Below are 26,476 nucleotides of genomic sequence, written 5' to 3'. Positions count from 1 at the left end.
ATTTCCTTAATAAATCTCTGTTAGGCTTGGTAACCTGTCTCACCTATGATTCAAACTGCATAGTTTGAAAAGGGCTTCAGCCACTAACTATGCTGAATGGCAATTTGTCAGAGATTTCCAATGTTACCAAGGGCAATATCTTCCAAACAGGGGAACTTGGGGATCATGATGTAATTGCATGATTGTACATAATTTTAATAGGTAGCTTTTGTTTGCACTAATGATGCTGGGGTAGCCACGTTGTCCATTGCATTACTTTCTTTTTTATCACTGTAGAGTGGGGGAGAGCAAGAAAACACAGGAATTAAAATGTAGTCCATAGTGGTGACATTAGGATCCTGAATGGTGAGTGCAGAAGATTGGAATCCCAAGCAGAAGATTTCTGCTAAATCTGGAATGTTGAGAGTCCTGGTTTATTGTTCCAAGGCTAAAACTTTGGAGGTTTAATGTGGTGCTTTACTGTGCTATCTGAGGCATTTATTTTAGCAGATTTATATTTATGATACGATGATACCATCATAAAAATGAAACTTCATGCAGCATATTGTAAAACACAAAAACACAGAAGAAACATTTCAATGTTGACAATACTACTTAGGAGATAATGGAAAGTTTGGGAGTGGACATAGAAGCAATAAATGTTGATGTTTTTCAATTTAAATCATTGGGTGCCTTAGAAATAATGTGTTTCAATGTTTCCATATCATGAATGGTAACAGTATGGATTGTGGGGTAGGAAAGAAATGAATAGGGCACTTGGAAGAATATTCAGCATGCTCATAGTTGTAGCTAAATTCTATATCTTCCACTATCTGCGTTTTATATCAAAGAAAAACTACTTAACCCCTTTGCCTTAAAAAGGCAAAACAAACCTTCAAAATATGAAGAATGCCAAAATTATGTTACCAGACCATTCGCCAACAAAGCTTCAAGGCTGTGCAGAAAACTCACCATGGAGAGTGGTACAATAGCACGGATGTCCTTTTGGATCACTGCCAACTCTGTCACCACCTTGTCTGAATCTGGAGGCGGGTTTTTTCCACGGTAGTCTACGTGCCACATAATACGTCTTGTTACTGACTGGCTGGTAAAATTTTCCATCTCAAAGTTCAATTGAATGATTTCATTGGGCTGAACACTTTCACTGCTAAGAAATTAGAAAGGAACACAATCAACTTCATTTTAGATTTTCAACTGAACCATTTTAAAATGGATTTGAAAGAATGAAGTCCTCAATTTATCTAAGAAACATAAGAAATAGGAGCAGGAGTAGGCCACCTAGCCCTTCGAGCCTGCCCCGCCATTCAATAAGATCATGGCTGATCTGTCGTGTCTCAGTTCCACCTTCCCGCCCTCTCCCCATAACCCTTAATCCCCTCGCCTATCAAAAACCTATCAACCCGCGTCTTAAATATATTTAGCGAGGCAGCCTCCACCACTTCAACGGGCAGAGAATTCCAGAGATTCACCACCCTTTGAGTGAAGAAGCTCCTCCTCAACTCCGTTATAAACTGCCCCCCCTTTATCTTGAGGCTGTGCCCTCTAGTCCTACTGTCCTTTCTGAGTGGGAAGAGCCTCTCCACCTCTAATCTGCTTATTTTACTTTCTTCTGAGCATAGTTAAGTCTTCTTGTACTCAAAAAGCCTATTGAACATTAGTGCACTCTAATCAGTTCTTTCCCAGAAACTCAAAATCATAGAGCTGAATTTTATGTGGAGGTGTTGGTCGCACTCCCATCAGAAATGTCAGAGGATGAATCTACCTCCATATGATCAGGAAATCACAATCTGATTTTATGCCTGCTGGGCCATTAATTATCTTATTGCGTTATATCAATCACCTATTTGGGAGGAAGTCCTGCCTCTGAAAGCTGCCAGCCAATTAGATGGGCAGCAGCTCACTAATTCCATCAGTGTCTATGTGAATGGTGTCACGACTGATATTGTAGGCAGTTGCCAATGCTGAGGAGCCGTGGAATGGGGTGATTCTCTGGGGACAGCAGCAGGGAGGGAGGGGGTGAACCAAGTTTAGAAGGACAATAGTAAGGGAGTACCCCATTGTGCACAGGATACCCAAACAGGGGAACCCCCACCCACTCTTTAGCTGTCAAGAAATCCACCAGTTTCACCAGATGGCTTGTACAGTCTCAGCTGGTGAAGTACTAATGGTGGTGATAGAACAGACAGTATAAAAAGTGGCAGGAATCTAACCTCAGGCAGAGTAAAAAAGGTGACAAGATGAGAAGAGAGGTGGTCAATGCAAGACTGAGGGTGTTGTACTTAAATGTGGGCAGTATGCGGAACCAGGTAAATAAGCTCTCTGAAATTGGCCAGTACGATGTTGTGAGCATCACAGAGACGTGACTAAAAGGGGATCAGGGCTGGGATCTAAATATCCAAGGATATGTGTCGTATCGGAAGGACAGGCAGATGGGCAAAGAGGGTGGGGTTACATTGTAAGTAAGGAATGAAATTAAATTGATATCAAGAAGTGATATAGGATCAGTAGGCATAGAATTTCTGTGGGTAGAGTTGAGGAATCACAAAGGTAAAAAGATTCTGAGGGGAGTTATGTACAGGTCTCCTAGCAGTATCAGGATGTGGGGCAGAAAATAAATCAGGAGATAGAAAAGGCATATAAAAAAGACAATATTACAATAATCATGAGGGACTTCAATATGCAGGTGGACTGGGAAAATCAGGTATGTAGTGATCCCAAGGAAAGGAATTTGTGGAATGCCTAAGAGATAGTTTTTTTGGAGCAGCTTGTGACAGAGCCTACTAGGGAACAGACAATTCTGGATTTGGTGATGTGCAATGAAGCAAACTTGATTAGGGAAATAAGGTGAAGGCACCCCTAGGGAGCAGTGATCACAGTATGATAGAATTTACTCTGCTGTTTGAGATGGAGAAGCCGGATCAGATGTAATGGTATTATAATCAAATAAAGGTAACTACAAAGACATCCCAAGGAGGAGGAAACATGCTAAGGTGAGGACAAGATATCTATGGCTGATGGGGGAAGCCAAGGACAGCATAAAAGCAAAAGAAAAAGCATATGAAGTGGCAAGGATGAGTGGGAAGTCAGAGAATTGGGAAGGCTTTAAAAGTGAGCAGAGGACAACTAAGAAAGCAATAAGGGGGAAGGAAATGAAATATGAGTGTAAGCTAGCTAGTAGTATAAAAGAAGACAGGAAGAGCTTTTTTTAAATATGTAAAAGGTAAGAGAGAGGCAAAAATAACCATTTGACCACTAGAAAATGAGGCTGGAGAAGTAATAATAGGAACCAAAGCAATGGCAGAGGAAAGGGTCCAGAGAAGGTTCACAAGAATGATCCCTGGAATGAAGAGCTTGTCATATGAGGAATGGTTGAGGACTCTGGGTCTGTGCTCATTGGAGTTCAGAAGGATGAGGGGGAATCTTATTGAAATTTGCAGGATACTGCAAGGCTGGATAAAGTGGATGTGGAGAGGATATTTCCAATAGTAAGAACAATGGAACCAGATGGTGTAACCTCATGTTAAAGGAATGATCCTTTAAAACAGAGATGAGGAGAAATTTCTTCAGCCAAAGAGTGGTGAATCTGTGGAACTCTGCCACAGAAGGCTGTGGAGGCCAATTCATTGAAAGTCTTTAAGACAGAGATAGATTGGTTCTTGATTAATAATGTGATTGGGGTTATGGGGAAAAGGCAGGAAAATGGGAATAAGAAAAATACCAGCCATGATTGAATGGCAGAGCAGACTTGATGCACTGAGTGGCCTAATTCTGCTCCTATGTTTTATGGCGAGAGGAGGCTCTTAAGTGCCCCTCTGCATCATTGGTAAAATACCAGTGGCGATGGGTAGGTGACTGCCATGGCACCCAATTTTATGTTTCCCCACCTGTTAGTCTGCAGAAAATTCCAACTAGAGTGATTAATTGTCTCTAGCCTTGTTATCCTCCAACACGTTTTAAAAATCCAAACTTAACATCGACTAACCATTGAAGTATTATGTCTAGTTCTGGGTGCTTGGTGAGAGGCATAAATTGATATTGAGTTAGCATAACAGGTTCAAGGTGCCAGAGGCGGTGATTGGGGGAGTGTGAAGAGGCATGAGCAGTGAGGGCTAGAGGGTCTAACAGCTTCTTAAACAACTGCCTACTAACCAGCCTTCCAACAAGCAGACCTTGGCATTCATCAATGCCCACATTTGACTCTGCTCAGCAGGCACGATGCCTTCCAGCAACCCCAACCCCAAAGCGAAAGTCACCCATTTCATGGCACTTTTTATTGAGGTGGACCAGTGAGTCAGAAAATTTCCCAACTTGAGCTACCTGCATCAGTTGTGAAAATCCAGACCCTAGTCTTTAGGGTGTGTATGGATTCTCCACTTAAATTATCAATAATAATATTCATGAATAACAATTAATATGACAACTACTAAAATCTACATTACAATGTTATGCATATTAGCCTATGTTCAATTCATGAGCTGTTAGATTTTATTCACCTGATATACACTTAACAAATTTGTCAAGCTGGTATAAGAACAATTCCAGCATTTTACATTGATTTAATATAACTTGGCAATAGAAATTCAGCCAAATTGCACACTCAAATTTCAGACTAACATTAAAGTGTCAGGGTGCAGAGATACTGCAGTATAAATATGTGGCCAATTTCCAAGTGATACCTTATATCTTGGCATCTCCTAAACGGATTGGCCAACTAGATTGATAGGCAATTCAGCATGAAGAAAATGTGATAGCACATATTTCAAGATATATAACAGGCTCTGACAGGAACAGAGAATGAGTGTGCTTTAATTAATTAAAAGAAATCAGTCTTGATGTGTTCGCTAAACGATTGGAAAAATGTTTGAAAATCCAAACATTCATCGTCAATTAAAGTTACATAAGATGAAATTATACGGCCCCTCCCACCAGTAGGATATTCTATTCCACAGAAGTCAATGAAGTTTTAAATGGCTTGCTGCATTTTACAGCCCGCCCCTACCTACCATGACAAGGCTGTAAAATTATAATCATGATTCTGAAAATTAAGTTCTTTCAAAAGAAGATATTTTCATATATTTTTGCAAAATTACGAAGTTTACACCATCATCACTGACAAAAATAAGAGAAATTCCCACAAATTACGAAAGCATAGTGAAACAAAAAGTCCCAAGGAGCAATGTAATAAAGTAAAAAAGACTTTGAGCCACATAAGATCATATAAGGACAGATGATCAAAGACTTGTTCAAAGAGGTAGGTTTCAAGCATTGTTTTAAAGGAAGAAAGCAAGGTAGATGTTCAGAGATGTTTAAACGAATTGTTAAGGATCAGGTCAGAAACTCTAAATATTGTATGAGGTTAGCCTAGATCCTGACTTTTACATTTGATCTTGGCACGAGGGTGAGCAAAAGGTGTTTTACTACAGGTATGATTCAAGTGACCCATGAAGAAGCTTTTATTAAAAACAACTTTATTTGAGAACACAGTTAGAATATAACAAAAAGAATTAGCATAGCTATTATTGATTAATTATTAGCAGTAAGCTATCTCTATTGTTCTAATTTAGCAGTATCCCCCACAGACTTGGATCCTTCCTTTAGAACCAATTAGCACAGAAACCAAAGATAGTCATGTAGATACTAGATTTGCTTCCTTTTGAAGCTTCTGAAGAGTGATCCAGATACCTGTCTTCTAATTTTCATGCAGATACTTCCAGAGAAAGCTCCATTCCCGAACAGTAGAATCTCAGAGACAAAGGCTTATTTCTTGGCAGATTCCAGTCTCCACTTCAGACAGAGCAAGAGATACAGAGAAAGCAATCTCTCTCTAAGGATTCCAAAAGCAGATTCTTCAAGTTCTGTGTGAAAGCGTAGCAGTACCCTGTCATATGAACTTACCTGTCAACTTAATCAAATCCCACTCTGCAATATCCCAGGTGGAAAAATGAACAACAGAACCCTGTATTAATTTAAATTAAAACAAACACTGCATCAATTAATATCAATTATGTAGCTACAGTAATAATACAGTGCTGATGGATCCAGACAAAACTTTTCCAACAATAAAACAAACTGCTACAACAGATCCTGCACAAAGACGTGACAAATACAATTCTTAAAGGCACAGTATCATCACAGAATTATGTAGACTCTACAGAAAGGCTTTTTGTCCCAAATGTTTCCTTGTAAGGTGTTTATACTTCACATGAGAATACTTTTTCCCATCTTGCCCCTTTTTTCTATTTCTTTCTTTCTCATGTGAGCACCTAGTCTCCCTTCAATCATCAATCCTGCTATTTTACAACATGTGGTAGCAAGTTTCACATTCTCACCAATCTCTGTGTAAAGAAGTTCCTCCTGATATTTCTACTTTATCAGTTCATTACTATTTTGTATTTGTTTCGTCCACACTTAGGCGAGTGACCACTTCATAATTTTATGGACTCTATCAAATCTCCTCTTCATCTTTTCTAATTCAGAGAGAGGAGATCAATCTTTCCTGATATCTGAATTTTCTTAATTCTGGTAACATCCTTGTAAATCTTTTCTGTCCTTCCTTTAGTGCTTCAATATCCTTTCTGTAGCAAGGAGATCTAAGCTACACATAGTGGTGGTAGTCATGGGAAATACACTTCACTAAATTGTATTTCATTAACCATCTATCCACCCTCTCTGCAAATTTGCTCAGATCTTCCTGTATTTTGGTGTAGTCTTCAATCATTATATCCCTCATTTGGTTTTATCTGTGAATTTTGACACTGCAGGCAGAACTTTCCCACATTTCTGTTAGGCTCTGATTAAAAACTGGCGAGCGACTTTCCAGCTGTGCAATCGAGTTTTAGTTGAGATTCAGGCATTCTGGAAAAAAAAGTTAGCCAAGTTTACGCCATCATTCTGGCAGGGCAGAGTCTGGCAGTGCCATCAAGGCTGGATCCACAGAAATCAGGGTGCTCTGATCAGCACAGAAAGTAAATGGCCTTCATCTGTATCATTCCCTCACCCCTCCAAGGACACAGAGGACCCCAATCGCAAGTATTGAGGGATCCCTCCCACAGCACAAGCAACAGGGCTCTCCCCTCACATCAACATAGGACACCCCACCCTTCCCCACATGGCTATCTCATAGAAGACAGAGGGTGGTGGTGGAAGGAAAATTTTTAGACTGGACGCCAGTTACCAGCATTGTACGACAGGGATCAGTGCTGGGTCATCTCCTATTTGTGATTTTTATCAATGACTTGGAAGAGGGGACTGAAGGGTGGGTTAGTAAATTTGCTGATGACATCAAGATTGATGGAGTAGTGGATAAGATGGAGCGCTCTTGTAGGCTACAAAGAGACATAGAAAGGATGCAGAGCTGGGCCGAAAAGTGGCAGATGGAGTTTAACCCTGATAAGTGTGAGATGATTCATTCTGGTAGGACAAACTTGAATGTGGATTACAGGGTCAACGGCAGGGTTCTGAGGAATGTGGAGGAACAGAGAGATCTTGGGGTTCATATCCACAGATCTCTGAAGGTTGCCACTCAAGTAGATAGAGCCACGAAGAAGGCTTATAGTGTGTTAGCGTTTATTAACAGGGTGTTTGAGTTTAAGAGCCATGAGGGTTATGCTGCAATTATACAGGACCTTGGTGAGGCCACATTTGGAATATTGTGTGCAGTTCTGGTCCCTCACTATAAGAAAGATGTGGAATCATTGGATAGAATGCAGAGGAGACTTATCAGGATGCTGCCTGGTTTGAAGGGTAGGTCTTATGAGGAAAGGTTGAGGGAGCTGGGGAGGATGAGAGGTGACATAATAGAAGTTTATGATGAAGGGAATAGATAGTTTGGATGTTCAGACACTATTTCCTTGGATGGATGTAGCTGTTACTGGAGGGCATAAACATAAGGTTCATGGTGGGAGATATAGGAGGGATGTCCGAGGTAGGTTCTTTGCTCAGACAGTGGTTGCCTGCTGTGATAGTAGAGTCGGACACTTTACGAACTTTCAAGCAATTATTGGATAGGCACATGGAGCACACCAGAATGACAGGGAGTAGGATAGCTTGATCTTGGATTTGGACATAGTTTGGGACAATATCAAGGACCGAAGGGCCTGTACTGTGCTGTACTGTTCTATGTTCTATTGCAGGCATCAGGGTTCCCTCCTCTCGCCCACACCTCGTCAGGCATCGAGGCTCTCCAAATTTTACCAATTTTTTGTTTAAGTACTGGGAGGATTTGAAACTGGGAGAGTTTCAGATCTGCTTTTTGGGTGTGTTTTTAGGCCCCTCCCATACGCAATCTGGCTGCAAAATTTTTAGCAATTCCAATTCTTGCTGTAGAAGCCTATGGGCGGCACTTAGCGCGCCCAAAACCCTGCAGCTTCAATTGGAACCTTCAACTGCACATGTGCAAAAAAAAATGCAAAATAACCAGCTGTCCTGCCAGATCCCCCCTAAACTGAATAATGCCTTCCCCGACCAATCGCCGCCGCCCAGACCATTCGCAGCCACCTCCCACTGATCGCAGGCAGAGTGGCAATGTACACCCCATCTCACCGATCGCAGGCAGAGTGGCAGCAGCCCCACCCTCCACCCCACCCCGGACCCACATGGCCCCCATGTCCCCTTGACTCCAATGGCTGTATGACACCTCCCTCTCTTTCCTCTGCCCCAATCACATAGAGGCACAGATCCCACCGCCCCCCCCACCACCCCGCCACCCCATCCCACCCCCACCCTCCCTGACCTCCCAATCAGCACACCTGCAAGTGATCACTTGCCTTCCCCTTAATGCTAACAAACAAACTGCACTTAACTTACTGGAATGCTCTGTCAAAATGCTTGCAGCTTATCTGCCCTAACAAGGGGCAGCTCTATAAAAATTCCAAGGATGAGCAAGCAGGCACTGCAGGAGAAATGGCAAAGAAGTCAACGTCCAGATTCACAGAGGGTGACCTGACTAGTTTGCTGGATGCTACAGAGGGAAGATGCAATACCCTCTTCCCCCCCAGCAGAATGCAGACACAGGGGAGGTGATGGCAAAGCGGCCTGGGAGGCACTTGCTGTCACGGTTAGTGTGGTGGCACTGGTCCCCAGAACAGCGAAGCTGTGTCGCAGAAAGGTCAATTGTCCGGGCAGCAAAGGTAAGAGTTTAACCCCATATAGCATCTTCCTCCAAATCATCCCAGATCACCCCAGATACCCCCATCCCCAGCAACTCCTTTCTCCTCCCCTGAAGAGTGCACTTGGGCCACCCCTGATACTCTTTAGGAGTCACACCATCATTTCTTTCATGGCTCTTTTTTTCCCCACAGGAAAATAATGCCCACAACACTCGTGAGAGGGCAAAGACAGGAGGTGTGAATCTGACTTCTGGGTCCTCACCCCCTTTGAGGAGCAGGCATTGGAGCTGTCCAGACATTCAAGCTGTCAGCAATGGCATGGTAGGGCTGGAGTTGAGAAGTGAGCACCTGTCAATCCTCCTCTCAATTTGAGTCAATTACTAGAGGACATATGTTAAAGTGGGAGGGACGAGGTGCAAAGATTTAAAGTATGTGGTATGTTTATTTACACATTGCATAGTGGTGCCTGGAACTCACTGCCACGGGAGGTCATGGAAGCAGATACAAAAGTGACTTTTAAGGGGCATCTGGACAAATACATGAATGGGATGGGAATAGAGGCATATGGCCCCCAGAAGGTTAGGGGGTTTTAATTCAGATGGGCAGCATGGTCGCTGTGGGCTTAGAGGGCTAAAAGGCCTGTTCTTGTGATGTAATTTTCTTTGTGCTATGTCCTATGTTCAATGGAGAAATGTCAACCAACTTTCTGGCATCCCAGATTCCTGTCCCTCCCTTGCACTTAACCTTGTGTCAGCCCCTCCTGCATTCCCTGGCTCTGTTGCTGCATCTCCAGCAGCTAAGGGAGGAGTGATCTCGGAAGCCCAGCATGTAGCCTGGTGCCAGCTGAATCCCAGAGAGCTGGAGCTGAATCACAGAGGGCCACAGCTGAGGGACTCAACAGGATTCTCAGGTTCTGCGGCCCATGGCTGAGAGGTTTGAAAGCTTGCAGGAGACCCAGAGGGACAGTGCTGAGACACAGCGTTATGGCACTTGGGAACGTGGCCCAGTTGCAGAGGGTCATGGCTGAGGGGCTGCAGATCATGGCCCAGTCTCAGATGGCACTTACTGCACCACTGACAGAGGGCTCGACCACCATGAGTAGGATGCAGGTGGTTCTCCAGGACTGACAGGGTCAGGTGACACCGGAGCTTCTGGAGCTCACTGCAGAAGCCCTGCCATCCCATAGAGTGGCCCACGGGCCCACAGGAATCCCAAAGGAGGAGGCCCATGCCAGAGCCTTCCAGCCAGGAGACTGCAGCTACACCTTCTGACTCTCCCCTTCCTGACACCAGGGCATTTCAGGAGCAGCGGGATGACGTGGGTGTCATGGATATGTCTCAATCACTTGGAAGCCTCAAGGTCAGGGCCCTCCAGAGGATGCCCACCAATTGCATTACATATCTTGGGGTGAGGTAGGCAGCTGCCCCCCTCCATCTCCAATGTACATTCTGGGACGACACTAAGACATAGTGGTAGGCCACGTAAGGTTAGGAAGTTGTAGTTGCACTAAGACAAAGGGCTGCACTAGTTGGTAGATTTTCAAATACCTTAATGTTTTCTGTTCACACATTTTTATGTTAGCACTTATTATGTAGACATTTATTGTAAACAAATGTTTTTTCACCACCCACCTGTGACAAATTTGTCTCAGATTTGCCTCAAACAGGTCTCCTCGCTGCTGCATCAGGTTGTGAAGTGCACAACACACCACCATAATGCGGGAAGAAATCAGGAAACTATATTATAGGACCCCACCAGAGTGGCCCAGGCACCTGAACTGCATGTTTAGGATCCCTATGCACCTCTCCACTACTGAGTGGGCGGCAACATGGACCTCATTATACCAGGTCTCTGCATCAGTCTCAGGCTGCCGCACAGGCGTCGTCAGCCAAGTTCGAACCGGCACCCCATTTCACCCACAAGCTATCCCTGCGCCCTGGGCTCCTCCTCAAAGACCTTTGGGACATCTGAGCTCCTCAGTATAAAACGGCCATGCACACTGCCAGGGTACCTGGTGCAGACGTGCACAATGTTCTTCCTGAGGTCACAAACCAATTGCATATTTAGAGAATGGAACCCCTTTCTATATATGAATCATCGTGGATTCTGAAGTGGGACTGTGAGGCAGGTGTGAGTGCAGTCTATAGCTCCTGCACATTAGGCTTCCCCGCAATGCCCAAGAATTCTGCAGCCCAGGCTTCCTGTTGGGCCTGGACCAGATCAAACTTGATATACTGGCCAGCCCGGGCATACAACAGCTGACTGAGAAATGCCACACACATGTCCACTGAGGGCTTGGAAGGAGCCAGTGGCATAAAAATTTAAAGTTGCCGTCAATTTGACAGCTACCAAGACTGATAGCTCTTCGGTTGCTGCACTATGCATCTCTCTGTTGGCTGTTCCGGTTCATTGGCTGTCTCACTGTGTTCGCTGTTGGCCTCTTGGGGTTTGTGGATGAACTCTGGCAGCCTCATTAAGCAGGAAAGAGTCCAATTGGATTCCTCCAGAAGGCTGCTGCCCTCGACTTGACACATATGTCCAAGCCATCAGGAGGTGCGTCAACACCAGATTCATCAACCGCACTCACAAGACAGCCCCAAACATCACTCAAGCACAATGCAATGCCGTGTGCACTCTCAAGACCAACCGCAACATTGTCATCAAACCAGCAAAGGAGGGACGCCATTGCCATATTGAACAGAACGGATTACTGCAAAGAAGTGTACCGACAACTGAACAATGAAGGATACTACAGACAGTTACCTGCAGATCCAACCAAAGAACACATCCGTCAACCCAACACTCTGACCAAGACCATTGATCAGGACCTTCAGAGCACCCTCCGTGCTTTTGTCCCACATACTCTCCGCGTTGGATATCTCCACTGCCTCCCAAAGATACACAAGGCAAACACACCCGGCCGTCCTATCGTATCAGACTATGGGACCCTGTACGAGAACTTCTCCGGCAACATCAAGGGCATCCTGAAACCCATTGTACAAAGAACCCTCAGCTTTTGTCGTGACACTACAGACTTCCTACAGAAACTCAGCACACATGGGGTCGTTGAAACAACGACACTCCTTGTCACAATGGATGTCTCGGCACCCTACACCATCATCCCCCACGACGATGGCATTGCTGCAACTACCTCAGTACTCAACGCCGATGACTGCCAGTTTCCAGATGCAATTTTACAACTCATCCGTTTCATCCTGGACCACAATGTCTTCACCTTCAACAACCAGTTCTTCATCCAGACACACGGAACAACCATGGGGACCAAATTTGCACCTCAATATGCCAACATCTTCATGCACAGGCTCGAATAAGACTTCTTCACTGCACAGGACCTTCAACCGATGCTATACACTAGATACATCAATGACAACTTCTTCCTTTGGACTCATGGTGAACAATCACTGAAACAACTATCTAATGACATCAACAAGATTCATCCCACCATCATACTCACCATGGACTATTCTCCAGAATCGGTTGCATTCTTGGACACAGCATCTCCATTAAGGACAGTCACCTCAGCACCTCACTGTACAGCAAGCCCACACCTCACGATGCTCCACTTCTACAGCTTCCACCCTAAACATGTTAAAGAAGCCATCCCCTATGGACAAGCCCTCCGTATACACAGGATCTGCTCAGATGAGGAGGATCGCAACAGACACCTCCAGATGCTGAAAGATGCCCTCATAAGAACAGGATATGGCGCTCCACTCATCGATCAACAGTTCCGACGCGCCACAGCGAAAAAGCACACCAACCTCCTCAGAAGACAAATAAGAGACACGGTGGACAGAGCATCCTTCGTCGTCCAGTACTCCCCGAACTGGAGAAGCTACGACATCTTCTCCGGAGCCTTCAACACGTCATTGATGAAGACGAACATCTTGCCAAGGCCATCCCCACACCCCCACTTCTTGCCTTCAAACAACGGCACAACCTCAAACAGAACATTGCCCGCAGCAAACTACCCAGCCTTCAGGAGAACAGTGACCACAACACCACACAACTCTGCCACAGCAACCTCTACAGGACATGCCGGATCATCAACATGGATGCAATCACCTCACGTGAGAACACCATCCACCAGGTACACGGCACCTACTCTTGCAACTCGACCAACGTTATCTACCTGATATGCTGCAGGAAAGGATGTCCCAAGGCATGGTACATTGGGGAGATCATGCAGACGCTACGACAATGGATGAATGAACACCACTCGACAATCACCAGGCAAAACTGTTCCCTTCCTGTTGGCGAACACTTCAGTGGTCACAGGCATTCGGCCTCTGATCTTCGGGTAAACGTTCTCCAAGGCGGCCTTCATGATATACAACAGCGTAGAGTCGCTGAGCAGTAATTGATAGCAAGTTCCACACACATGATGACGGCATCAACTGGGATCTTGGGTTCATGTCACACTATTTGTAAACCCCATGACTTGCCTGGGCTTGCAACATCTCACTTATTGTCCTGTCTGGAGACAATACACTCACTTGATTAGCTGTGAAGACCCTCATTCTAATCAGTATTCTGTAAACTGGGTGTGTCTTTATATGCTCTGTTTGTGATCAGAACTCCCACTCAACTGACGAAGGGGCAACCCCGAAAGATAGTGGCGTTTACTACCAAATAAACCTGTTGGACTTTAACCTGGTGTTGTGAGACTTCTTACTGTAATGACCACAGACAGTGCTGTTTGGAAAGTCCTGAGACTGCAGCACTGCCATTACGCTCCCAGCACAACCCCTACCTGGAAGACTGCTGCATGCACCAGTACCCAACAGCATCCCCAAGACCTGATGTCAGTGCTGAGACCCGGGTCCATGCTGCAACATCGTGATCACCAACAGCTCCCCACACCCAACAACCTCAGAACCCTCCTGACCTGAAACGCAACATACCCACCACAAAACAACCTCCTGTGAGCAGTACAGTGTCATCCGATAGTAGGCACATACCTCCTCACTAACCCTCACTGATGGAGCGCCAGAATTGGTTTTTTATAGACCATGTCTGTTCCAGACCGTCGAACCTGTTTTGGGCAGGTTCCCAATTCGCCAATTTTTTGGCCTTGGTTAAGTGGGAACTGGCACAAAAACAGCCTCACGCCTGATGTTACCAACTTTTCGTACCTGAAAATGGCATAAAGTTTTCAGTGATAATAAGAAATTAAAAGGGGATATGTTTTCTATAGTTTGGTGTATTAGCTGTGTATTGAATAATGTTTAGCTTATGCTAATTTTTAATCTGTTTATTGCAGTAAAAGTCTTTTGAAATCTTGTCAGGTCATTCTTTGTGTTGGTTATGGTGAAATCCAATTTTTTTAAAAAGTTATCGATCTCCTTGGAAATCATTTGATTGGCAGACAAGTAACGGAAAATAGAGATAAATGCGGTATTTTCAAGTTGTCAGTCTGTAACTACTGGGATGCTGCAAGGATCAGTGCTGAAGCCATCACAATTTACAACCTATATTAATCACTTTGTTGAATGGACCAAAATAATGTATCCAAATTTGCTGTTCATACAAAGCTAGGTGGAAATATAAACTGTGAAAAGGTAGTTCAGAAGTTGTAAAGGATACAGATAGCTTAAGTGAGTGGGCAATAATGTGGGAAGTATAATATGGGAAAACGTAAAATTCTTCACTTTTAGAAGAAGCATAGGAAATCAGAATACTTTTTTAAAATGAAAAATATTTAAACATTGGGGTTCAGAGAAATTTGGTTGTCCTTGTATAATAAATGCAGCATAAATATGGTACACTCTTTTCCAAAAATTTGAGTCTGCAGGGACAACTGGAACTTTCAAGATTAAAATTAGCAGATATTTGTAAAGTATCAAGGGATATGGAGCAAAGTTCCCTGTAACCTTCGCAGTAACTGTATAGTACACGCAAAAACTGCAGAAACGTCAGTATCTTTAAGGCACTATGCACGTAGTGCCATGAAAAAAAAATAATGCAACTGTGTAATTCAGTAAGGTAGGGACTTATTGTATATTGTGCCGATTAGGCAAGCCTCATTGTCCTGCATGATCTTGAGCTTCTTGAATACTGTTGAAGCTGGCCTCATCCAGACAAGTGGAGAGTATTCCACTGAATTTCTGATTTATGCTTTCAGATGATAGAAAGGCTCTGGGGATTCAGGAAGCATCTTCTAATTCAGCTACTACTATGTTACTCTGCATCTATTTACAGGAACGTATACAATGAATCCAGAGTAATGCCCACCACCTAAATACAATTAAAAACAAAGCAATTTAAGCCAAGTACCTCTATGAAACGTGAGCCATTACATTGTTAGTTACATATCATCTAGGAATCCTAATAATTACTTTACATCTGCATTTTTCTTTGTAAAACAACTCACCTGTTGAAGACTTACATCACCCATTTAATTTTAGATATTGACTTTCTCTCCACCCTTTGTTTCAAGTCAGGAAAGTAAACCCATAAACTTCTCTTCCTCACAATTTTCTTAAAGAGTGTACATTGTTCCACAAATCATCCACGTAATATTCAATGGATATAGCACCTTCAGTAGTATCAGGCACTTGTTTGGGCAATGCTAGATTTTCCTGGGATTGAGGACACCAGTGGCAGAAATCCTGCTCCTGAGAACTGTCAGTTAATCAGAGACAGCAGCTGTGCATTGCTTAGCAGTGCCAGCAGAAGTGGTGGCTGCTGCTGGGAATACACCCACCTGAGGCCTAGAATAACTGAGGGACCAAGGCCACAGGTGACAACGGGATGAGGGTTATGGGAGAGGGTTTAGGAGCTAGACCAGGTGGTACCTCTCAACAGGCCCTCCTTTCCCAATGTTAGGTCTCTCCATGAGTCATTGAGTGCTTTTAAATGGGGTGCTGGAATGAGATCTTTAAGTGGATATTAATAGGTTTGGAAAACTTCTTTTGCTACTTGAGTAACAGCTGGAGTCACTTCTGTGCATCTGTGAGGCAAAGAACTATAAAGATATTGGACTTGATTTTCCCTACCCGTTGCAATGCTCAAGTAGCGCAGTAGGCCGGGAAATTTAAACAAGGGGAAAAAAATGGGATTCGCAATCACCATTTTTATAGCTGGGGACTGCACGAGACTGGTAACACCTTGTAAATACTATTTGCGTCTTGATAGCAAGCTCGGGACTCAACTCTCGGGGCTCCCTAAAGTTTCTGCCCTGCCGGCAGAGGTCCATATCAATGGGTATCACATAAGGAAATTGGAAAATTGGAGGCTGGCCATGGGGGGAGGGGGACAGCCACTGGGAGGCTAACCATTGTGGAGGGAGCGGCTGGTACTTGGGAGGCCGGCAATGTTGGGGGGTGGGGAGGGGAGGGAGTGCTTGACAACCAGTCTCTCAGGATACTGGAAGATCAGCGTGTGCCCTCTAGCGTCTCTCTGCAGTCTGATGCTGGCCTCTCTGGCATGATTATCCCCCTCCCCCAACACCAGTGTAGCTCCCCTGAAGGACTCTGTGATGCACAGGGTGCCGTAAATGGGTGGAAAAAACTCCTGTTTTCCCACCCGATGGGCATTTAGTTTTTTGGGGGGAAAATCGCCCCCAGTATATTTAGGAAGATGGTTACGCCACAGGTTAAGATTGCAGAAAGAAGAACATAGAACATAGAACATTACAGCGCAGAACAGGCCCTTCAGCCCACGATGTTGCGCCGACCAGTTAAAACAAAAACAACAACAATGACCCACTAACCTAAACCAATCCCTTTTCGTCCATAAACCTATCCACAGACCTCTTAAACGCCCCCAAACTAGGCGCATTTACAACTGCAGCAGGCAGGGCATTCCAATCCCTCACCACCCTCTGGGTAAAGAACCTACCCCTGACATCTGTCCTATAACTACCCCCCCTTAGTTTAAAGCCATGCCCCCTCGTGCTAGATTTTTCCATCAGAGGAAAAAGGCTATCACTATCCACCCTATCTAAACCTCTAATCATCTTATATGTTTCAATAAGATCCCCTCTTAGCCGCCTTCTTTCCAGCGAAAACAACCCCAAATCCCTCAGCCTCTCCTCATAGGATCTCCCCTCCATACCAGGCAACATCCTGGTAAACCTCCTCTGCACCCTCTCCAAAGCCTCCACATCCTTCCTGTAATGTGGGGACCAGAACTGCACACAATACTCCAAGTGCGGCCGCACCAGAGTTGTGTACAGTTGCAACATAACGCTACGACTCCTAAATTCAATCCCCCTACCAATAAACGCCAAGACACTGTATGCCTTCTTAACAACCTTATCTACTTGATTCCCAACTTTCAGGGATCTATGTACACATACACCTAGATCCCTCTGCTCCTCCACACTATTCAAAGTCTTCCCGTTAGCCCTATACTCAACACATCTGTTATTCCTACCAAAGTGAATTACCTCACATTTCTCTGCATTAAACTCCATCCGCCACCTCTCGGCCCAGCTCTGCAACCTGTCTAAGTCTTCCTGCAAACTATGACACCCTTCCTCACTATCTACCACACCTCCGACTTTGGTGTCATCAGCAAATTTACTGATCCACCCAACTATACCCTCATCCAGATCATTAATAAAAATCACAAACAGCAGTGGCCCCAACACAGATCCCTGAGGCACACCACTTGTAACCGAACTCCATGATGAATATTTACCGTCAACCACTACCCTCTGTCTCCTATCCGCTAGCTAATTCCTAATCCAGTTCCCTAGATCACCCCCAATCCCATACATCTGCATTTTGTGCAGAAGCCTACCATGGTGAACCTTATCAAACGCCTTACTAAAATCCATATACACCACGTCCACTGCCTTACCCCCATCCACCTCTTTGGTCACTTTCTCAAAAAAACTCAATAAGGTTAGTAAGGCACGACCTACCCGCCACAAAACCATGCTGACTATCTCCAATCAACTCATTACTCTCCAAATAACTATAAATCCTATCCCTAATAATTTTTTCCAAAACCTTGCCCACAACAGAAGTGAGACTCACCGGTCTATAATTCCCGGGGAAGTCTCTGTTCCCCTTCTTAAACAATGGGACAACATTCGCTAACCTCCAATCATCTGGTACTATACCAGAGGCCAACGACGACCTGAAGATCAGAGCCAGAGGCTCTGCAATCACTTCTCTTGCCTCCCAGAGAATCCTGGGGTAAATCCCATCCGGACCAGGGGACTTATCTATTTTCAGACCCTCCAGAATATCCAGCACATCCTCCTTATCAACTGTAACACTGTCAATTCTACTCCCCTGCAACCCAGTGTCCTCCTCAGCTATATCCATGTCCCCCTGCGTGAACACCGAAGAGAAATATTGGTTCAATGCTTCACCAATCTCCTCCGGTTCCACACATAACTTCCCTCTGCCGTCTATAACTGGCCCTAACCTTGCCCTAACCAACCTTCTGTTCTTGACATACCTATAGAACGCCTTAGGATTCTCCTTAACCCTATCAGCCAAAGTCTTCTCATGTCCTCTTTTAGCCCTTCTTAGCTCGCTCTTCAACTCCCTCCTAGCCAATCTAAAGCTCTCTAGTGCACTATCCGAGTGCTCACGTCTCATCCGAACATAAGCCTCCTTTTTCTTTTTAACCAGCGAATCAACTTTTTTGGTGCACCACGGTTCCCTAGCCTTACCAATTCCACCTTGCCTGACAGGGACATACCTATCACAGACTCGCAGTAGCTGCTCCTTGAAAAAACTCCACATTTCGGACGTTCCCAATCCCTGTAATCTCCTAGTCCAACCTATGTTTCCTAATTCTCTCCTAATAGCCTCATAATTACCCTTCCCCCAGCTAAAACCTCTGGCCCGAGGTTCATGCCTATCCCTTTCCATCACTAAGGTGAACGTAACCGAATTGTGGTCACTATCACCAAAATGCACACCAACTTCCAAATCCAACACCTGATCTGGCTCATTTCCCAGCACCAAATCCAATATAGCCTCACCTCTAGTTGGCCTATCTACATACTGAGTCAAAAAACCTTCCTGCACACTTTGCACAAAAACTGACCCCTCTAACGAGCTAGAGCTATAACAATTCCAATCAATATTAGTAAAGTTAAAATCCCCCATAACAATTACCCTATTACTTTCACTCCTAACCAGGATCGTCTCCGCAATCCTTTCCTCAACCTCTCTAGAACTTTTAGGAGGTCTATAAAAGACTCCCAACAGGGTGACCTCTCCTCTCCTATTTCTAATCTCCGCCCATACTACCTCAACAGACAAGTCCTCATCAAACCTCCTCTCTGACACTGTGATACAATCCCTGACCAATAATGCTACCCCTCCCCCCCTTCTACCTCCTTCTCTACTTCGACTAAAACATTTAAACCCCGGGACCTGCAGCATCCATTCCTGCCCCTGCTCTATCCATGTCTCTGAAATGGCCACAACATCGAAGTCCCAGGTACTGATCCACGCTGCAAGTTCACCCACTTTATTGCGAATACTCCTCGCATTGAAGTATACACATTTCAAACCCTGCTCCACCCCACCCCTGCGATGCCATGCATTGCAGTCCCCATCCATGCACCCCTCACTTTCAACCCCTCTACTCAGGATCCCTCCCCCCCTCCGAATCAGTTTAAACTTCCCTGCATAGCCCTAGCAAACTTACCCCCCAGGATATTGGTCCCCTTCTGATTCAGGTGTAGACCATCCCTCTTATAGAGGTCCTACCTTCCCCAGAACGAGCCCCAATTGCTTAAGTACCTGAACCCCTCCCTCCTGCACCATCCTCTCAGCCACAAGTTCAAACTTTCCCTTTCTCTATTCCTCTCTAAACTATCTCGTGGCACAGGCAAGAGTCCGGAGATAACTACTCTATCAGTCTTGGCCTTTAGTTTCCACCCCAACTCCATAAATCTCTGCTTAATATCCCCTTCCCTTAACCTCCCTATGTCATGTGTCCCCACATGAACAATAACTTGGGGTTGATCTCCCTCTCCTCTAAGAGTCCTGAATATCTTTTCAGATACATCCTGGACCCCAGCCCCTGGTAGGCAACACACCAGCCCTGAGTCCCTACCTTTACTTCCGACCCTCCTATCTGTCCCCTTAACCGTGGAGTCCCCAATCACGAGGCCCAATCGTTTACAGCCCCTAACCACCTGAGCTTTCACACTAGGCTCACCCCCAGTGACCTGGTCCCTTTGACTATCCCCAGTTGTTTCCTCCTCAACTGTAGCCTCCAGGACCGAAAACCTATTTTGGAGGGGAACTGCCCCAGGGGATTGTCCCCCCAATTGCTTCTTTCCCCTCTTCCTGGCAGTGACCCAAGACTCATTTTTAGGAGTGACTATTTCCTTATAACTCCTATCGATTTCCACCTCTGCCTCCCGAATTATGCGGAGTTCCTCTAACTCCACCTCCAGCTCCTTTACACGCTCCTCCAGAAGCTGCAATCTAACACACTTCCTACAAGTAAACTCCCCTGAAACACTACTAGATTCCCTCACCACATACATCCCACAGGAGATGCAGCTTACTGCCTGAACTGCCATCCCTGAAGCAATTACCAGCAGAAAAATAAATTAAAAAACAAACAACAAACTTCCCCCACTCTTATAATTAGGTTAGAGGAGGTGGGAGGGTGGGATTCTCTACCAGTGTAGAGGATCGGGTATCCTCTCTACACTAATTTATAGGGTTAGGGGCCCAAGAAAAAAAAACTACAACTCCCGGCAAGCGTCCTAGTGACGATTTCCGGTTTCTAACTAATTTAAAAAAAAACCGCCGAAACTCACGACTTTAAAACTATAAATAAAAAGTTAAACAATATAAACAGAAAAATGTACCTTATTTGCTGCCTCCTCTCATGCCCAAAAATCGCTGCCTCTCGATACTGCTCCTCAGGAACAATGAGGCCGATACACGGAGGTAGGTGCTTATAAACCCGAGAAAAAAAAACTACAACTCCCGGCAAGCGTCCTAGTGACGATTTCCGGTTTCTAACTAATTTAAAAAAAAACCGCCGAAACTCGCGACTTTAAAACTATAAATAAAAAGTTAAACAATATAAACAGAAAAATGTACCTTATTTGCTGCCTCCTCTCATGCCCAAAAATCGCTGCCTCTCGATACTGCTCCTCAGGAACAATGAGCAAGAGGAAGAGATGATCGCTATACAGTCTAGGAGAACCAGGCAGGTAGTGCAGGAGTCTCCTGAACCCATCACATTTACGAACTAACTCACTTTTAGATTTGGAAATGGTGGTTCCTCTGGGAGCGCAGCCAGAACCAATTCCACGGCATCGTGGGTGGCTCAAATATAAAAGAGGGGAAGAAGAAAAGTGAAAGTGCAATAGTGACATTCAATAGGAGAACAGGCAAGTTTTCTGTAGCTGTAAATGTCACTCCACGATGGTATGTTGTCTCCCTGGTGCCAGGGTCAGGGATGTCACTGAACAGCTGCAGGGCATTTTTATGGACAAAAATGAACAGACAGAGATCGTAGTCCAGTTTGGTATCAACAATATAGGTAGAAAGAGAGCCTGAAAGCAGATTTAAGTGAGCTAGGAAAGAGATTTTAAAAAAGCAGGACCTAAAAGCAGTATTTTTGGGATTACTCCCAGTGCCATGTGCAAATGAGTACCGATATAGGAAGATAGACACGATGGGGCCAACTCTGGGACAGGTGGGACCTGGATTATGTCTTGGCAGGACTGTGACCAATCTCTTCACATGGATATTTGCTCATGCTGTTGGGGAGGGTTTAAACAAGCTTGACAGGGGATGGGAACAGAGGGAATTCAGAGAGCTGAGAAACAAAACTGCAAGTGGTAGGAAAAAATGTTTTAAGCAAAACTGAAAGGAAGCAGAAACAAAGGTGGTACTGGGTCAAAATATAGAAAAGTTAAAAACGCAAAATTAAAGACACGCCATCTGAATGCGCGCAGCAATTCTGCCAGCTGCAATCCACTCTCCTGGAGCTCCCAGACCCAGTAGCATAACCTCTAAAACTTTAATGAGTGCGAGATTACCATCCCTCATCAAGTTCATCCCCACCTGATCCCAGTACTATATGTTATCTGTTAATTAATAGAAGTAAGACAAAATTAAATACTCCATATGATATTCACAAGTATGTTAATCTTCCTGTGCTTGCCAGGCAATAAGAGCAAAAGGTGGCAATTAGATGACAAAATTTCTATGACCACAGAAGAAACTTTTAAACTTTTACCTGTTACAATAGTCCTTTTAAGAAAACCTGGGCTCAGCTCAGCTGAACTTCAACTACTCAGAGCATCAGGACTCTGATTTATGTTTCAATTCAATTCTTGTCAAATTTAGGTGAGAGCATTGTGGACACCTATTTTGAGACTCATTCAAAAAATTTCATTGGACTGGTTTCAGAGGAGAAGACAGTGCTTTTTTTTTATAAAATTTTGCCTCACTACTATCTCTTTCATGCTGAAAAATTGGGTATTCATGAGATGAAAATTGCTCCTCTATAACAATGATAAAATAAATCATTTTAATAGTATTGTTAGGAAGGAAATTGCAGGATATTGACCCAGTGACAGTGAAAGAACTATATATAGTTCCAGGTCAGGATGGTGTGCAGCTTGGAGGGAAACTTGCAGGTGGTGATGTTCCCATACATCTGCTGTCCTTGTCCTTCTTGGTAGTAGATGGGTTTGGATGATGCTGTCAAAGGAGCTTTGTCTACACTGTGCATTGATAGAGAGAATGAAAGTGAAGGTGGTGGATTGGGTGTCAATTGTAAAGTGTTGGGTATATTTCAGTGGATTTATTATGGAATTCATAGTCTTAGGCAGTTTTTTTTATTCATTCATGAGCGTGGACGTGTATGTCAGTAGCTGACCAGCATTTATTGGTCTAATTTCCTGAGGGCAGTTGAGAGTCAACCAAATTGCTGTGGCTCTGGAGTCACACGTAGGCCAGACTGGGTAAGGATGGCAGATTTCTTCCCTAAAGGACATTAGTGAACCAGGTGGGTTTTTCCGACGATCGACAATGATTTCATGGTCATCAGTAGATTTTTAATTTCTGATGTTTGTTGAATTCAAATTCCAACATCTGCCATGGTGGGATTCAAACCCAGATCCTCAGAACATTAGTTGAATTTCTGGACTAATACCTTAGTGATAATACCACTAGGTCATCATTTTCAACAGTAAATAATTACTAACTAGTAGCAACTATGTATATAAGTACAGTAAAAGTCTAAGTTGGGAGCTGTTCCCATGCTTGCTTCTACATAAGGTTTTATCCAACACTACACTGACCCCTAGGTGCAGGTTATGTGTGGGTGATAGTGTCCTCAATCCCACATTAGTTAACCCTTTATGTGTAAGAACACAACTCTTTATCCAATGCATTTACAAATTATCTCAATTTATTTATATCATTACTACTATCCCAGTTCCCCCCTCCAGTCTCTGAGTTCATAGGTTCAGGAGGTCCTGACACTTCATAACCCTTCCATATCTTGTTTTCACTATTGTCGAAGGATGGTAAGCTCCGTTACTGTAGGTAAACTTCGTTGAATCCAGCTTCCGGCTGGGCCTGGCCCATATTAAAATTGACAGACTGACCTACTTGGGCATACAGGGCTTCTGTCACCTTGCAGACACACTTGTGGATCGAGAACTAGGAAATCCCACAGAAGTCCCAGTTGGCAGCCTGGAAGGACACAGTTGCATAGACGTTGAATGCTGCTGTAATCTTCACTGCCAGGCGCTAGATCCGCGAGGACTTGACAGAGCTGCCGCACCATCTCCTTGCTGAGCTGGAGCCTGTGGCAGCACATGGTGTCTATGAGATAATTGAAGGACATGCATGTTCTGAATTGAACTGTTGGGGTCTCCATCTCCTCTGCGCCCTGCCACCCCACCAACACACCCCTTCCCCCCATGGTCAACGTGCACCCAATTTGTGCCTCTGACTGGTGACTCCCTGTCCTCCTGCGGCAGCTTCTGGCATGGGCTGGCCTTGCAATGGACGGACATCTCCCTCCTCTTCCTCTGCAGCACAAGAGTGCCAAAGTCCATCTCTGCGTCGGGGAGGATGAGAGAGAGAGAGAAAGTCTGTGAGGTTATCTATCCCGTGACCCACACTCCCTCCCAGCAACCCGTGTCCCAACGAGTGTGGACAATGGCAAACTGACATCATTGCCAATGCTATGTGCCATCGTGACGGGTTGACAGCTGTCACTGCACCCTCGCCATGGGGTCATAGAGAGCATATGAGTGGCTGTATCGGGGTCCCATTGTGAAACTTTGGAACATACACATGGATGCACCCATCTGGATGTCTGCTGCGGTCTGGCTTCCAAGAATAGCTTGCAGTTCAGATGAAACACCCTCATGAAATTGGTTCACATCGAGGGCAGCACTGCAGAGCCCATGCAGTGTGAGGAGCTGTGTTAACACCTGTCGAGCTCCCTTAATTGGGGCAACAACTGACAGACTGCTCCTTGTTACTGTTAGTGGGGCCTGGGATGGAATGTCAGCAGTTAGCCAGAGAATTTGTCCAATAGACAGCTGTTAGGGAAACTATGGACATCAGTGGGATTGGGGGTTGAATTCATATACAACACCTTGGCATTGTTCAGTGGGCAGGGTGAATGCATGCAACACAAACTCCAAGCCAGCATCGATCCCTGTCCTCAGAACCCCTAGACCGACATGAGCCCCCCCCCCAAACAACTGCACCCACGCAAGCCCTCACTCCATCCACACATGGCCGCAGCAGAGAACCCCCCACTTCAACCTGAAGGTTGGTGCACAGTGGTGCTCACCTCCTAGCTCATTTTCCTTACTGCTGCACCTGAGCAGCTGTAATTTTCGCCTGTGTGACATCTGGATAAACACAGTAAGTCCAACAAGTTTATTTGATGGTAAACCCACAAGCTTTTGGGGTTCCCCCTTCGTCAGGTGAGTGGAGAGTTCTGGTCTCAAACAGAGTATATAAAGGCACACACAGTTTACAGAATACTGATTAGAATGCAAGTCTTTACAGCTAATCAATTCTTAAAGGTGCAGACAATGTGAGTGGAGATAGCATTAAGCATAGGTTAAAGAGATGGGTATTGTCTCCAGACAGGACAGTAAATGAGATGTTGCAAGCCCAGGCAAATCATGGGGGTTACAGATAGAGCGACATGAACTCAAGATCCCGGTTGAGGCCATCTTCATGTGTGCGGAACTTGGCTATCAGTTTCTGCTCAGCAACTCTGCGCTGTCATGTGTCATGAAGGCCACCTTGGAGAATGTTTACCCGAAGATCAGAGGCCGAATGGGCATGCCTGTCAAGAATAGCTTCTTCCATGCTGCTGTTAGATTTTTGAATGGACTTACCTTGCATTAAGTTGATCTTTCTCTAAACCCTAGCTATGACTGTAACACTACATTCTGCACTCTTTCATTTCCTTCTCTATGAATGGTATGTTTTGTCTGTATAGCATGCACTGTATGTTAATACATGTGACAATAATAAATCAAATCAAATCAAATCAAACCATATCTCACTGACAAGGTGGTTAATGTAAGAGAGGGGGAATAATTGTGTGCCGCATTTGCGAATTATATTGACCCCGGTATGGGGTTGCCAAAGGCCCTCTCACCACCCACCCTCCCCCCCCCACCACCGCCACCACAACTTTCTGGCCCAAGTGTGATATATACTTTTGTGTGCAGAGCCAACAAATCACATCCAATATCTCAGCATTGTGGCGAAAGTTTAGACTGAAAGTCATAAGATCCAAACTTGATGCTATGCAAGCCCAGCTTGCTAATATGCACACTTAGACTGTTGCCATCACTGCTCAGTGCTCAAAGGGATCTACAGGGTTCTGTTGCAATCCTGTAAGTTAGGATTGTTGAGGTGCTGCATTACGGGAGTGACAGAAGCATAGTAGAGGTCAAACCTGCTATTTCTTCCCAGGATGATATTAGTTGTGTACCAACCAAAGTACCAATGCCCTTGTTATTGCCTGTGAGCCAGCCAGCCCAGACAGCTGTCATGCATGCAAAAATGGTGCACTCTGAATCCAGGTCCTTAAGGCACAGAGCTGCTGAAGCACATCCTGAGAAACCATCTGCAATCTCCTCCAGTGAAAGTCGCAGCCTTTCAGCAGTCACTATTGCACTAGGGTAGCACTAAGCCTAGCAAAGGCACCAGGAAGAAACACTCAAAATGAATGCATGAGAAGATGATACATTTTAGTTTGTATAATTGGATATGCTGTTGGGTGAATCAGTTATGTGAAATTTTAGTTAGTCACCTTTATTGTTGGGTGGACAAGGGGACACAGATGAATCATCTAAGATGGATGGAATGGAGAGAGAAAGAGAGAGAAGCCCTTTGAAATACTTT

At 44.8% G+C, this 26,476-nt stretch overlaps 1 protein-coding gene across 1 annotated transcript in view; it reads right to left on the bottom strand.

Moving 5' to 3' along the window:
• tmem132e (transmembrane protein 132E) overlaps positions 1-26,476 on the bottom strand; it is a 707,821-nt gene that overhangs the window by 332,547 nt on the left and 348,798 nt on the right. The window contains exon 4 of the mRNA XM_080210481.1: positions 952-1,147. Within this exon, the coding sequence (XP_080066607.1) occupies positions 952-1,147 (196 nt within the window). The remainder of the gene's footprint in view (positions 1-951; positions 1,148-26,476) is intronic.

This window comes from Carcharhinus amblyrhynchos, chromosome 23 (assembly GCF_965287045.1).
Source record: "Carcharhinus amblyrhynchos chromosome 23, sCarAmb.v2.hapA, whole genome shotgun sequence".
Taxonomy (NCBI): Eukaryota; Metazoa; Chordata; class Chondrichthyes; order Carcharhiniformes; family Carcharhinidae; genus Carcharhinus; species Carcharhinus amblyrhynchos.
The sequence above is the reverse complement of the archived record's forward strand: the minus strand, read 5'-3'. Positions and strand labels throughout refer to the sequence as shown.